Source organism: Ptychodera flava, chromosome 8, assembly GCF_041260155.1.
Source record: "Ptychodera flava strain L36383 chromosome 8, AS_Pfla_20210202, whole genome shotgun sequence".
In the NCBI taxonomy this organism is placed as follows: domain Eukaryota; kingdom Metazoa; phylum Hemichordata; class Enteropneusta; family Ptychoderidae; genus Ptychodera; species Ptychodera flava.
In genome coordinates, this window is record NC_091935.1 from 22,241,490 (window position 1) to 22,256,765 (window position 15,276).

The following is a 15,276-nucleotide window of genomic DNA, read 5'->3' on the forward strand; positions in this document are numbered from 1 at the left end:
TTATAAAAGAAGTCTTGGATTGTTGCAGTTTTGTACAAACTATTTGAACCCAAGAGGTTAAATTTCTGGTGGCTGGAAAACATGGATGTCTGACGAACAAATGCTCTTCTGACCTGGCAAACAAATCCGCTTCCTAATACTGCTCAACAAGCTCTTTTAAAGCTGACAGTCATGTAAGATAAACGTTAAATTGAAGCTGCCAAGGCTCTTGAGTGTGAGGATGAAAGTCTGACACATATTAAAAACTGGACTTTTTTCAGCAAATTATCCTCCTCAAAGGAAGCGATTTTTGTGTGAATTTTCTACCTGGCTTGAGGCATTGTCTCAAAGTGTGTAATATGGATTCTGTTTTTAAAGAGAGCACAAATGTGCAGAAGTTTGAAGACGGCAGAAGCAAATGTACACCATACAGAAAGTGTGTTGGCATCTATTTTGTTAGAATTGTCACCGATATCTTGAACAACACGATACTCACAGTTGATGATCCGTACACAAGATTCACGTTGGCTTCTATTTCGTCTTCATAGATGATGTCAGCTGCAGCGCCAAGACTTGAATCTCTCTACAGAGGCAAAAATAAGATTATTCACAGAGGTTCAATGCCATGCAAATTTTTACTTCTACAGACCAAGATGCATGTCACCAACACTCTTGGTTCATTGAGCTAGGGAGTATCAACCCATTAAAACAATCTGTGGGCTTATTATACCATAGTGCCATTTTTCCTGTGGACCCCCTAGAATAGTGTCAATCTGCATTATGGGAAATCGTAAGAGTGCAATTTGTCGTTAAGAATAGTTGTGAAACATCAGATTATGAGGGAGTTGTTCCCATACAGCATTCTTTTATTTTACTCTGATAATCTCAAGGTCAAGTACATATAATGGTTTGTGATAAAGTTGTACAAGGAAAATATAACTTATACATCTCATCATTAGAAATGGTCTCTTTGACAGACTATGTTCTATTCCTCAGCTAAGGGCAGAGGTCTTTGTGTTCACGCTGCATCAAAACTGACATTTCAAATATTTATTGTTACCTCGGTGTCTCTCATGGCGTGATGTTCCGCTTCCGTCGGCAGTCGAAACTCGGGTCCCTTCCATGCGCAGTATGCCCTGGCTTCGTGGTAGTTGACGTCCACGGGCCAGTCCCAGGGCATGTCAATCACACTGAAGATAGCGCGGTATCTATAATGGGGGAAAGTGGGACACATTTGGTGACTAAGACAGGTTTGACGTATATACACACTGCATGGTCAAACTATTCTACAGACAACAAGAAAGGGCAAAGTTTAGCCCTTTCACAAAACAATAGTGATTTTCTTATCTATATCATCTATTGATTTCATTTATTTATTTATTCATTTCATTCCTGTCTATAAGGTAAAGATTGAAATTAAGCTCTATGTCTGAGAAATTATTTAAACTATTTAATTTTGTGATCTGAAGTCCAGATTCTGTAAGACTTACATGTGGACACAACATTTGGCTTGCATCTACACTATTTACTAGAAACAAAATATATGTAATAATTGTGAAAGAAATCACCCATGTCAGCTGGAAAAAAAATTTCAGGTAAAAACTTTGTGTGGGGCAATTTTCATATTGAGTGAATTGTGAGGTAATACTGTAGAACTTATACAGTCTGTCTCCCAAAATGATTAGTATTGAAATGTTTGGCCACAAGTTTTACAAGTAACTGGTCTTTCTTACTGATTTTTTCATGGCTGCGTTGTGATGTGAGGAACCCGTTCCTTCTAGAGTGTAAAGGAACACTTACCTGTACTCAGCATTTTCAGTCCCATTATTCACACCATTGCTGCCATTCACAGAACGCTGATTCGTCGAGTTGTCGCCACCGTAGAAGACTTCCGGTCTACATGGTGAGTAACCGCCAAGAACACCGCCGCAACCACCTTTACATCCTGCATCAAGCAACACGACAGAATGGAGGTATAGACAAGTGCCATATATGACCATACAGGTTTTGGCAGTGTGTAGGCTTGCCTACTACCAGCAAGCAAGCCTGCAAACTGTCTCCACTACTGCTATGAACAGCAAAGCAATATATCAAAACATAAGTCAATATACAGGAAGGTGTACCAATCAATGCCTACTTTTATTGCGTGATAATATTTTCTCAACCTTTCTACATGAAAATGAAAGATAATATTTGAAAACAAGGTATTATTATCATTTTTAGAAGCCACGAGTTCTTTCATCACCAGAAAGAAATATGCAAATCTTGATACTATGATAGGAAAAACAGACTGCACAACCTATGGATAAAAACAATGGCATATAATTTTGAGCTATAGAGGGCGCTGCACAGCAGGCTTCTGTCATACTATGGTGAAGGCATATGCCACACTCGTACTCGTCGTACTGTCTTACCTTTTGTACAAACCCAGAAGGTAGGATGGTTGGCCTGCCTGAACTCCTTCCATTTCCAGGCCTCTTCTGTCCAGTACTCCTGGTTGGTGTACCCACCAGCTTTGACGAACTCATAGAATTCCCGGTTGGTGATCAGATATTTGGTGGCTTCAAACGGAGGGACACTGTTTACAAGTTCAACATGAATGGAGAAGAAATAGTTCCGAGTCATTAGTGGACAGCCAATGGTATAGGTAAAGGAGAGCAATTAGTGCCCCTGGACAGACTTGGATCAACTCGAGGTGAAGTTTTTAACCTCTGCATGTGCTATAGGTTCTGAGTTGTTCCTGATTCACATGGCAAGAAATTGCAATATTAACAATATGATTGTGAATGAAAATATCATTTTAAGGTATAGCAACTGTGTGCACTGAATGACTTGCAATACAACAAATCTATGGTCAAGAAACCCAATCCTGCTATTAAACGTATTGGAGAACATCTGTGTGTAAGGCATATTGTGTGACCTTTGACTTCAGTATAATCTGAAAACCGACTATAGAGGGCAGTGTACTAGCTAGCTGTACACACATCTCACAAATCTGTGATAATTCTCAGTATGTGGCCTACAGAAATCCTACCCTTACCAAATTCTTGCCACAAAAGGTATAGCTTAGGTATATTTTTGGTATACCAAAGGTATAACAAATCGCTTCTAGTATACTTTTGGTATACCAGATGTGTACCTATTTTCAAAGTCGATTTTCAATACAGTGAACCTTTGAGCGCCAAAGTCAATTTTTGTCACCTTTATAAAATTTTTGTGAAAAACTGTAGCCATTGAAATGTAATGTCCATTTGATCCAAAATTATCAAAAAATTAAAATAAAAAATCATAAAAAATTGATGAAATGTTGCACTGAAATTTTGGTGGGAAAAATTACAGCACCCAATGGATTAATAATGCAATCCCTGGAGAGCAAATGTTGCAGTCTCTCTACTTGATGAATCTATTTTGCAAAAGCCTCGGAAACATTTCCTTGGCTTATGATTTTATTTTAGTTTCTTTTTTTCAATAAAGAACATTACCTGACTTTCAATTCTGGATACTCATTATCCCATCCATAAGACGGAAAATCGAATGGTTTTCCAACAGTTACATCACACTTATCAACACGGATCAGTGTATTCTTGACAACACCACTGCCTGTCAGAATAGAAAATAGTTACATAAATACATATTTATAGACAAATATTCTGGTGTTTTTTTGGTATTTTTTTTCATTGAATTCCAATTTTCATTTTTCACGCACATGACTTATTACTTTTCAAGAGCAATGCCCAACCACTGTTCTTTGAAAAAATCCTGTCATATTCAGAAGATTTAATCAGAGATAGTCACACTGGATATTTCTTAAAGTTTGTAGCAATGCCTTGGTTGATAGAACTTCTGGGAAGATTAAGCGGTGTCGGTAGTGGGGTCCAAGTGGGGAGCTTGAACTGTTGTGGAGAGTGGGCGGACCACAGGTACTTGAGGCATAGGCGCACGGTTCATTTTAAAATCAATAATCTGAATTTTTAATGTTGAAACATGCATTTTATTAACTAATGTGCAAACGAAAATCGTGAGGCCAGATTTTTAGGCATACAGTGAACAGTGCCCATCAGCATCAATACACTACAGTGCAGTGCATGGCTGTGGCCGTTTAGCTCTGCTGTTACACTCGGCGAATTTTAAAACCAGTTGTCTGTAATTGAATGGTGAAACATGCATTTTATTAATAACTGTGCAAACAGAAATCATGCGGACAGCTTTTGAGACATACTGTGAGCAGCGCCCAGAACACGGCTGTGGCCGCTCGGCTGTCTTGTACACATTACTCGAAAAGGTACGAAAGTATTTGGAAAATAATTTTTAAATTAGACAAAATAAACGGTTATTGGCCATCCTCGAGATTCAAACTTCAACTTAATCAAGGGAATACTTACAAAAATCGATCGATCGGCTTCCTAACTTGTAAAGTCAACATCGGCCCTATCTACGGCTGATAATTAGCGCAATGTTTTTTTACGGACAAGTCCCGTGCCAGCGCCATTTTCAAAGTGTGCAGCTTGAAGTTGACGCATGCGCATACTTTCCTTTTAAACCAATACGTCATTGTTATTCGTACTGAGGAATAGCCTTCAAAATGGCGGTGTCACGGGAGTTGTCCGGAGGTAAAATTTAGCGACTTACCAGCAATTACATGGCCCATTGCAGTTTTTGTGTTTCAAGAACCCAGTCGATCGATCTCGTACCACGCATGCGACAACACAGAGAAGTTTGAATCCCCCGGGGTTGCCAACAACGTTTTATTTTACGGATTTTATTTAAATTATTTGCTCAATAGTTTCGTACCTTTAGAGTAATGTGTACAAAACAGCCGAGCGGCCACAGCCGTGTTCTGGGCGCTGCTAACTGTAGGCCTATGTCTCAAAAGCTGCCTGCATGATTTCCGTCCGCACAGTTATCAATAACATGCAAGTTTCAATATTAAAATTGTAGACAAGTGATTTTAAAATTCGCAATTTGTATAAAGTTAGTAACGTTAACAGTAGAGCTGAGCGGCCACAGCCGTGCACGGGGCACTGTTCGCTGTATGTCTCAAACTCAATGGCTGCCCGCACGCTTTCCGTTTGCACAGATTTTCATAAAATGCATGTTTCAACATTAAAATTACAGACAAGTTATTTTAAAAGACGTCGTGTGCCTGTGGACTTGAGGGCAGTGGGCAATAAGGCATGTTTTGGTGGGAGGGCTACGTACGAACAGCTTCAATCTATACTGAACTTCGAGAAATGAGAAATCAATGATACACAACAGATAACAGGCAGTATGCAGTGGTCATCACATCATACAAGAGTACTTATATGTACCCTTGAAAAACTCACCACGTTTGCGACATTACCCCTCAAAATGTATTGTCAAAAGACCGGACTTACAAGACCTAGAGAACTGCGTTACAAGATTTAGAGAATATACAAGCTTACATTAAAATTTACTTGTGTCAACATTGTGGAGTTTCGACCGAGTCTGAAGACAAAAGACATTTACACCAATATGCATTCAACACCTGGTGACACAAGCGTCAATCAAAGGAATTCTCTTATGTAACGAATAGATAGAAATTATATGCTAATCTTCGAAAAATATATAATTGTTGATTTTCCCCTTCAAATTGTAAGGTCAAGGTCGAAAATATGTAAAATCAGTCCTATCAGTTTTAGGAAACATGTTTTGGAGATGAATTTGTAACAATTGACTGAATTCACAGTTTGCTGCACCTGAATCGTGTTGAAAACGGTGAAAAAACACAAGTGTAAATCAATCAAGAAATGAGCATATACAATTTGAGTGACAGTGATATGGTATCTAGACCGTGACATAGCAGATTGTGTCAGGCATAGTTTTTGCATCAATGAACTGACCTCTGTGCAGTCTCTTCGTTGACAAAATGAACACAAAACTCCTTTTCATGATTAATTGAAGCCAAAGTACAATATGTGCAGTTTATGTTTCTCAAAGTTTTTGTCGTTTTGTTTCGACTCCTTCAGAACCACTGCACTGTATAAACATACGGCCCTCATCACCTGTCAGATGTCCAGTAGCCCACTGACTTAGTTGTGAGTGCGTTTATACCATAAATTTCTCTGTAAACGTCAAACTTGGCTGCATTAGTCCAAACTTCCTTCACCATTAATATCTTTTGCAATTTTTTTGCTTGTCTCAATCCACTTATGTGATGCTGTTTGAGGGCAGTGTTTGCTTATTGGTTTATCTCTGAACAAATCGATCGATCCCACAACTTTCAAAGGAGAACAAACGAGTAACAATATCACAGAAACAGTCACTTATTGCTAACTTTACGGTTGTACACTTCAAATCCTTGAGCAGGGCTGCTGCTGTATAACACCTGTGCCTTCCCTGCTGCTACTGGCACTAATAGCTGGCTGAATTACTTATGACAAGTCATCGTTGATGACACAGTCCCCGCTGGTCCATTTTGTTATAATCTTTGATGTCTAGGTAGCTGTGGTCTAGGTAGCTGTGGAATGACATTGATGCAACGGGTGCATCAGGCCTGTGACTTGCATTATAAAGTAATCTGAGGAACGTTCAATAAATGACTCATCTCTGCCGGTAATGACCACTGAAGGAACTTTTGATTACATCACACATAACGATGCCCTCACTGCCTCTAGTGTCATGATGGCACATACTATACACATGGTTTGGTGGAATTTTCGAAATGGTGTGGGATCGGGTATGTTGTTGTAATCAGCCATTTCGGATCATAGAATGAAACAAATTAATGTGCACAAGAATGCAGCCATAGTATTTATCTTCGTATCACGTTTGAACAAAATCAGTCCATCGAGGGACAGTGACCTATGTTTATCTTTTAAAGACATAATAAAATCACACCGAAATTGAAATCAAATGGCTGTCTATTGACCATATGGATCATAGCACACAATTAGTAGACATGCATATGTATGCCATAGTACTTTATCTTTGTACCAAGTCTAAACAACATTGGTTAAGGAATATTTGCATATGATTAAGCCTCAAAGACATGAAAAAATCCAAAAATGACCATCTGGCAGCGATATTGGAAAAAAATGACAATCTGGCAGCCATATTGGAACATGTCACGAAGTAAATTGACATGTATATGTATGCCATAGTGCTAGTGCTTGATCTTTGTGCCAAGTTTGGACAAAATGGGTGTAATGACCTTTGAATTACGCTTCAAAGACATGCAAAATTCCAACAAAATAGCATTTCTGCAGCCATATTGGATCCTATAACAAGGTTAATTGATACATGCATATGTATGCCATAGTGCTTTGCCTTTGTGCAAAGTTTGAACAAAATCAGTTCAAGGATCGATGTTTGAGTTATGGTTCAAAGACATGAAAAAATCGCAAAAAAATGGCCGCCTCACGCCCATATTAGATCGTATAGCAATATAATTTGACATGCATATGTAGGCCATAGTGTTATGCCTTTGTGCCAAGTTTGAACAGAATCGGTTCAAGGATGTTTGAGTTATGGTTCAAAGACATGAAAAAATCGCAAACAAAATGGCCGCCTTGCGGCCATGTTGGATCGTATCGCAAAATAATTTGACATGCACATGTAGGCTATAGTGTTATGCCTTTGTGCCAAGTTTGAACAGAATCGGTTCAAGGATGTCTGAGTTATGGTCCAAAGACATGAAAAATCGCAACAAAATGGCCGCCTCGCGCCCGTATTGGATTGTATCGCGAAATAATTTAATAAGGATATGAAAGCTATAGTGTTATGCCTTTGTGCCAAGTTTGAACAGAATCTGCTCAAGAATGTCTGAGTTATGGTCCAAAGACATGAAAAATCGCAACAAAATGGCCGCCTCGCAACCATATTGGATCGTATCACAAAATAAATTGACGTGCATCTGTAGGTCATAGTGCTATGCCTTTGTGCCAAGTTTGAACAGAATCTGCTCAAGGATGTCTGAGTTATGGTCCAAAGACATGAAAAATCGCAACAAAATGGCCGCCTCGCGGCCATATTGGATCGTATCACAAAATGAATCGACGTGCATCTGTAGGTCATAGTGCTATGCCTTTGTGCCAAGTTTGAACGAAATTGGTTTAGCAGTGTCTGAGAAACTGTTGATGACGGACGGACGGACGGACGGACGGACGGACGCACAGACGGGACCCAATCTATAAGTCCCCGCCGGACTTCGTCCGCGGGGACTAAAAAAGCTCTGGTTTATAGAGTCTGAATGTAATTTTTGCGTAGATGCATATTTGTTTATGCATGCTGAGTTTCTTATTGGCTGGCAAAATAGCTTAACCTTCTGAAGTTTAAAATGGAAATGTGATTTTTTCCAAGATGACCCCTCAAGGGATCAAAGTTCAGGCTGCCACAGATGAGCCAAGTATTGTTATGCAAATATAACCTTTATGAACTTCAATGCAGAAATGACCTTTATGACCTTCAAAATGAAGCAGAGGAGCCTAGATTTTTGTAACCCTCAGGGAGTTACACCTAAGGATTTGAAACTAGATAGCCAAACCATAGACCCTAAAAAGGTCTATGGCCAAACTAGCCAAAAACTGCTGGCCCGAGTTGGAGTCTGCTCACTGTGTGTTCATGCAGATACCATGTGTCTGAGGGCAGGTGACCATCAGGAGGGAGCGAATGGTACATCTTGTGCTCCAAGGGCACATAGTCCCTTGTTTGGGCTATGTTTTCATTACATGCTTCTCTTAGATAATTTTCAAGTACAAATATTTAGGTTAATGGCAGTTATATGCTTTATTTCCGTGTTAAGACGAAAATCTGTCAAAAAATAGGACATTTTTCATCATTGAATGGTTTGTTGATATGTATAATCACTTTTATGTGGTCTTCCAATTTTTTAATCCATAAATTAAAAAAAAACCAGATTTCCTGTATGTAAAACATGTAATTCGATCATTTTTAAAATCCAAAAGTTGTCAAGTGGAAAATAGTTCCAGTTCGTCACGTTCAGTCAAAGTGATGACTGAGTCACTGTTATGTCACGCTGTGCCACATTGAAAATCTGAACCTAGTTAGACCTGAAGCATGCTACCACCAACCAGTCCATGCAGTGGGGCTGCCCTCGAAAAGGAAAGACTTATATTTTTTACTCAAACGTTCCTCAAGCAAACTTTTCAACCATTAACTCTTTCAAAATCAAGAATAAAAAATTCAGGGCTCACCATGTAAATTTTGGTACAAGAGAAACAAATTACCCCAAAATTTTGAAATTGAAAATGGCTGCCATCTCTAGTTTAATCTCTATGGGGGAAAATAAAATTCCTGGTTTTCACAAAACTAAGCCAGACTGGAAACTGTTTTTTTACTTCATTAAGCTTCAAAATAAACACCCCAAATAGTGGTAGGCCAAAAGAAAATTCTAAAAGTTTGAGAGTCTGAATATCTGTTCTCAAGGCGCATTTTACCTTTGCACTATGGCTGTTTTTCTTTAAAATTCATTAACAGAATTGTTATTACTAGACTGAGTCAATAACGGGTTAAATCACAAAAGAAAACAGACAAAGCACTGGGTGTTCCAGATCAGCATAATTTCTTTTCTGACTATATGGTTCTGGCGGTTTCAAAATTCAGTTGAACCAAAATCAATATTTGGACTCTTTCCACCTCTGCTGATGGTGGTTACACTTTCAAGAAGTCTGGAAGGGTCAGGTTTTGTTAGTCACACTAATGGGCCTTGACAATGCCCGAATGTAATTTGTAAATAGACATAAGGTGGTCCCATTATGAACTTTCTCTCTGCAACCGGGCAGTCCTCAATCATTGTTTCTCGGCAATAGTTCTTGTTGACATCATGGAGCTAGAAATGGATCAGTTTCCAGCTCCAAGTTGATATAAAGTATGTTTTCCATTAAAACTTTTATCAAGTCTGTCTATGTGTCAATAAAGCTGATAAATAACTTGCCCCTTTAACCCTTTGCACGCCAAAGTCAACTTTTGTCACCTTTACAAAATGTACCCAGTCAAATTTTTTCAGATTTTTGCCAAGATTTTGATGAAAACCTGTAGCTAATGAAATGTGATGTCCGTTTGGTCTGAAATAATAAAAAAATTACAGAAAAATTCATAAAAAGTGTTAAAATGTTGAACTAAAATTTTGGAGGGAAAAATTACATCACTCAAAGGGGTAAAGGTTAGTGAATGATTTCATACTTGGGGTTCACAACTCGGGATCAAGATATGTTAGCCTGTCTGCTTTATAAACAGATCACAGGGCCAGGTAAAATTAACGATTAAGGTAGAGACACACGTTAGATGATACTTATTTTAAACTCACTTTTTCTCAATAAATTTCACTTTTAGACCCCACACATTGTATATTTTCTGTTAGCCTTATATCTCAACATTATGAAAAATATGTTTATTTTCCGAAATCACAGCGTTTGTGACCATTTCTCTCAAAAATATGTGTTTTTGAGTTTTTTACCTAAAAAAAATTAGGTGTTACAGGACTATGGCGACTTGAGATCTTTTAACAGAAATCAACAATTAAGTAGTCTGGGGAAAAAACGGTGTCCCAGATTTTCGGTAAAATTGATAGAACAAGAGAAATTCTTGCTGAAGTGAACGAAACCCGGTAATTTATTCAAAAACCCAGAGTTGTTACTTTCACACCTTATTGTGCTGAAACAAAAGGGAATAGAAAAAATCTGGGACACCGTTTTTTAACTATTTCTTGGAATCACCACTGGGTAAAATAAAATGGACATTCTGAGGCTTCCCAATCATCACCTGCCTATTTCGAAATATTCCTTTTTAAAAGCACCACTCTGACCTCAAAATTTAGCAGGAAATATTTTTGTACAGAATGTCGGCTGACTCGCAGCGTGTTTGCAAGGTTATATCTGATTGGTCGATTGTCACTATTCACAGCAACTTAGGGAGTTTATTTGTATTATTTCATTGTAACGGTACGATTCTGCCAACCAATTGGATAACAGCTTCGAAATCGCTGCGAGTCGGCTCCAGAGTGTTGGACACCAATCTTTAAAGCTTATCTATCACCTGATATATTCTGGGACATGCCATGTGCAATGTGCTTAGTCATTGCATGTCAAGATATACTGAGGAAATTTATGGGTTTGTAAACGATGCATGAAAAAATAATTCTTTAGCTTGTCACATCTATCATAGGAAAAATATTTCCCAGAAGTGGTTCCGTTTTTCTCTCTGGTACCGTGTAAAACACTTTGACCATGGAACTACTTTTATTATAGTTTCACGTTGTGCATTGTCCATCAAAATGCATCAGAAGAACAATGTGAGATAAACGTACAATATTACGGGTTTGTAGGGTATGGAAAAGTCTTTTGAATTTGGCATCAGACCAGAGAGTTTGATATATAATCATAGATTTTACATCAATCATATCTTTGCGCTTTTTTTCTACAGTGTGTTTCACCTAGGTACCGCAACTCAGCGTATGAGACGGACACAAGCCACGTACAAAACACACGATTAGCTTGGGTATCACAACACATTTCAAAGCCACCGATTCATCGATTAATTACAGTAAACCAGCATGGGGCAGCCGCTGTCTAGACTGAGAGATACACAGTTGGGCAGATCGTCCATGTAGCCGACACGAACACGAAGTGTCTGTTACTGGCTACCAAAAACTATCAAAACAGTAAAGGATGAGCTACAAAATCACTATCAGTTTTAAGTTGAAGGTAGAATAAGTCTGTGCCTTTGTATAAAATACTATAAAAATAGTAGAAAGTGTGCAACCAGCTGAAAGTTAGTTGAGGAGACCTTAACCGCATATCATTTGCATCTCATTGTCGGCTACATGGACTGTGTGCCCACAGTTTGACTAGACTTGATCTACAATGTAACTGTGTCTTTTACAATTTCAGCTAAGAGTTCAAGAGGTGAAGGTATTCTCAACAGAAACTAACTAAAAAGCCACACATTGTAGATCAAGTGTATCTCTCTGTCTAGACAGAGCGGCTGCCCCATGCTGGTTTACTGTAATTAATGAGTGAGTCGGTGACTTTCAAATGTGTCGTGATACCCAAGCTTATCGTTTGTGCTGTACGTAAAATGTGTGCGTCTCATACGCTGAGTTGCAGTACCTTGGTGAAACGCACTGTAATTTACGCAGAGAAATGAAATGCTTTCAAGTATCAAAACCATGCATGTTGTGTCATTTTTCCCCAAAAGATCATGCGGGTGTTGCATGTGTGATTGGGGGAGGAGTGCCAGCACACAGAGGAGGGTAGGACAGCAAATTTCATACGCGTATTTACACAATATGTTCTTATGCTGTCAATGTAGATAAATACATATTGGTTTAGGTCAAGTGGCACTGGTGGAATGGGTAAACATTGACTTCTTTGGGACACCATGAACACAAACTGACCCCTTCAGCAAGCTGACAGATACGACAAATGGGATACTGGTCTAATCAGACAACCAAATAAAACTCTGTTCAAAGTCCATCAGATAATATCACAGTTAAGGTGCGGAATTGTGTTTTTATCGTTTTTAGAAAGTTTAGCTGGAAGTTTAGAAAGCTAAACTAGAATTGTCTAAATCTAAATCTAAACTTAGAAAGTTTAGCCAGAAGCGATAATTATCGCTTTCTAAATAGCGTTCTAAATTTAGAAATTAGCTGAAGTTTATAGTCGGGCCTCGGGTGAAAACATTTTTCCAAGGATATATCGAAAAACGATAATTATCACTTTCTAAATAGCGTTCTAAGTTTAGAAATTAGCTGAAGTTTAGAAAGTCGGGCCTTGAGTGAAAAAATTTGTTCGAGGATATATCGGATAAAAACGATAATTATCACTTTCTAAATAGCGTTCTAAGTTTAGAAATTAGCTGAAGTTTAGAAAATCGGGCCTTGGGTGAAAAAATTTGTTCTAGGATATATCGGATAAAAACGATAATTATCACTTTCTAAATAGCGTTCTAAGTTTAGAAATTAGCTGAAGTTTAGAAAGTCGGGCCTTGGGTGAAAAATTTTTCCAAGGATATATCGGATAAAAACGATAATTATCACTTTCTAAATAGCGTTCTAAGTTTAGAAATTAGCTGAAGTTTAGAAAGTCGGGCCTTGCTGAAAAAATTGTTCTAGGATATATCGGATAAAAACGATAATTATCACTTTCTAAATAGCGTTCTAAGTTTAGAAATTAGCTGAAGTTTAGAAAATCGGGCCTTGGGTGAAAAAAATTTGTTCGAGGATATGTCGGATAGAATCAGGAAAATACTGTGATCAGTTTTGCCAAGCGGTAAATCCAAAGCTCAAATGTGAAACCCGCGAGAAAAGCACCCCTTATTGAATTGACCATTTCAACGGGCAAGAATTGAATGTCATGAAGTAGAGAAATGTGGCTCTGAGTGAGCGATGACGAAAAATTGTGAATGTTTATTCTTTGACCGTCAAAAACAAAGACTGTCAAATAGCCACCGCTAGTGTTAATGACAAATAAACCAGATGTGTGACGTGAAGACGAATGTAAATAATCAAGCATGACCGAGGTGTGTTCAGACACAGACAAGAAGAGGGTCAGATAGTTCCACGACAATCGTGTCCATTGTGGTGCAAATTAATGCTAATAGCCTTGTCAATGCCTCATTAACATTAACTTCAAGCACAAATTGACGCGCGCGATCGTAATTGAACACACCTTGGTCATTAGAACTGTGGTAGTATTGTTCCATTTTTGGTTTAATGGACAAGCTCATTTGAGCTTTGGATTTTAAAACTTACTTCTGGGGGAAACTGATAGTATTTTCCTGGTTTTACAAGAAAACTCCTACATACTCACACTTTTTACTTTAATAAAAACACTTGGGATATACAGATGACAACAGAAACGTGTATCAGCCTTTTTTCCGACATATTCTTGGAAAAGTTTGCGGGACTTCATCTCACGCACTCCACATTTCACTGTGAGCACGCAGCCTGGAGATGGCAGCCTGGCCGGCAACACTTTTGATAGGGCCAATGCATTTCAGCTTTGGCTTTTAGAACTTGCTTCTGGGGAAAACTGATAGTATTTTCCAGGTTCTACAAGACTGCTCCTACAAGCTCACACTTTTACCCTTGAAACACTAGGGAATATACAGATGACAACAGAAATGGTGTACCAACGTTTTTATTCTTGGAAAATTTTTTCCACTGACTCCGACTTTCTAAACTACAGCTAATTTCTAAACTTAGAACGCTATTTAGAAAGCGATAATTATCGTTTTTATCCGATATATCCTTGCGAAACTTTTTCCACTCCAACCCCGACTCTCTAAACTACAGCTATTTTCTAAACCTAGAACGCTATTTAGAAAGCGATAATTATCGTTTTTATCCGATATATCAAGGAAAAATTGTTTTCACTTCAGGCCCCATTTTCTGAATGATTCAATCTCTTACTGTGAGCACGCAGCTGGAAGATGGCGGCCTGGCCGGCAAAACATTTGATAAGACCATTAGCATAAATTTGCATTAATCAGCACAAATGGACGCGATCGTTGTGGACAAATCTCAACACACCTTGGCAACCACAGGGGCAACACAGGCCCTTAGCATTAATTTGCACCATTACTTAATCTGCACAAATGGACGCGATCAAGATAATCTCAACACACCTTGGTCATTTGAAATGTGGCAGTATGGTTACTTTTATGTACATTCGTCTCCACGTCAAATATCTGGTTTATTTTTCATAACACGTAGTCTAGCCGGGTGGTTATTTGACAGACTTTGTTTTTGACGGACAAAACAAATATTTACAATTTCTCTTCACAAATTGTGTTTATGCTGACTCACTGTCATATTTCTCTACTTCGTAACATTCAACTTCTTGCCAAACGCAATGGTCAATTTTATAGGAAGTATGCTCTCTCGGGGTCTATTGGCCAAGTCATATTTGAGCTTTGGATTTTAAAACTTACTTCTTGGGGAAACTAATAGTATTTTCCTGGTTCTACAAGACTACTCCTACAAACTCACACATTTTCCCTTGAAACACTGGGAAGACATTACAATAGAAATGCTGTACCATGTTTTTATCCGACATATCCGGTGAGTTGTTTCTCAACGTAAAGTTCAACTTTCTAAACTACAGCTAATTTCTAAACTTAGAACGCTATTTAGAAAGTGATAATTATCGTTTTTATCCGATATATCCTTGGAAAAAATTTCAACCTAAACCCGACTTTCTAAACTACAGCTATTTTCTAAACTTAGAAAGCTATTTAGAAAGTGATAATTATCGTTTTTATCCGATATATCCTTGGAAAAAAATTTTCAACCTAAGTCCCGACTTTCTAAACTTTCTA

The 15,276-nt window shown here is 38.2% G+C and overlaps 1 protein-coding gene across 1 annotated transcript in view; it reads right to left on the reverse strand.

The window, feature by feature from the left end:
* Positions 1–15,276, reverse strand: part of LOC139138792 (uncharacterized) — a 50,927-nt gene that overhangs the window by 12,847 nt on the left and 22,804 nt on the right. Inside the window, 5 exon segments of the mRNA XM_070707324.1 lie at positions 476–562; positions 1,040–1,187; positions 1,780–1,924; positions 2,394–2,557; positions 3,462–3,579. Of these exon segments, the coding sequence (XP_070563425.1) occupies positions 476–562; positions 1,040–1,187; positions 1,780–1,924; positions 2,394–2,557; positions 3,462–3,579 (662 nt within the window).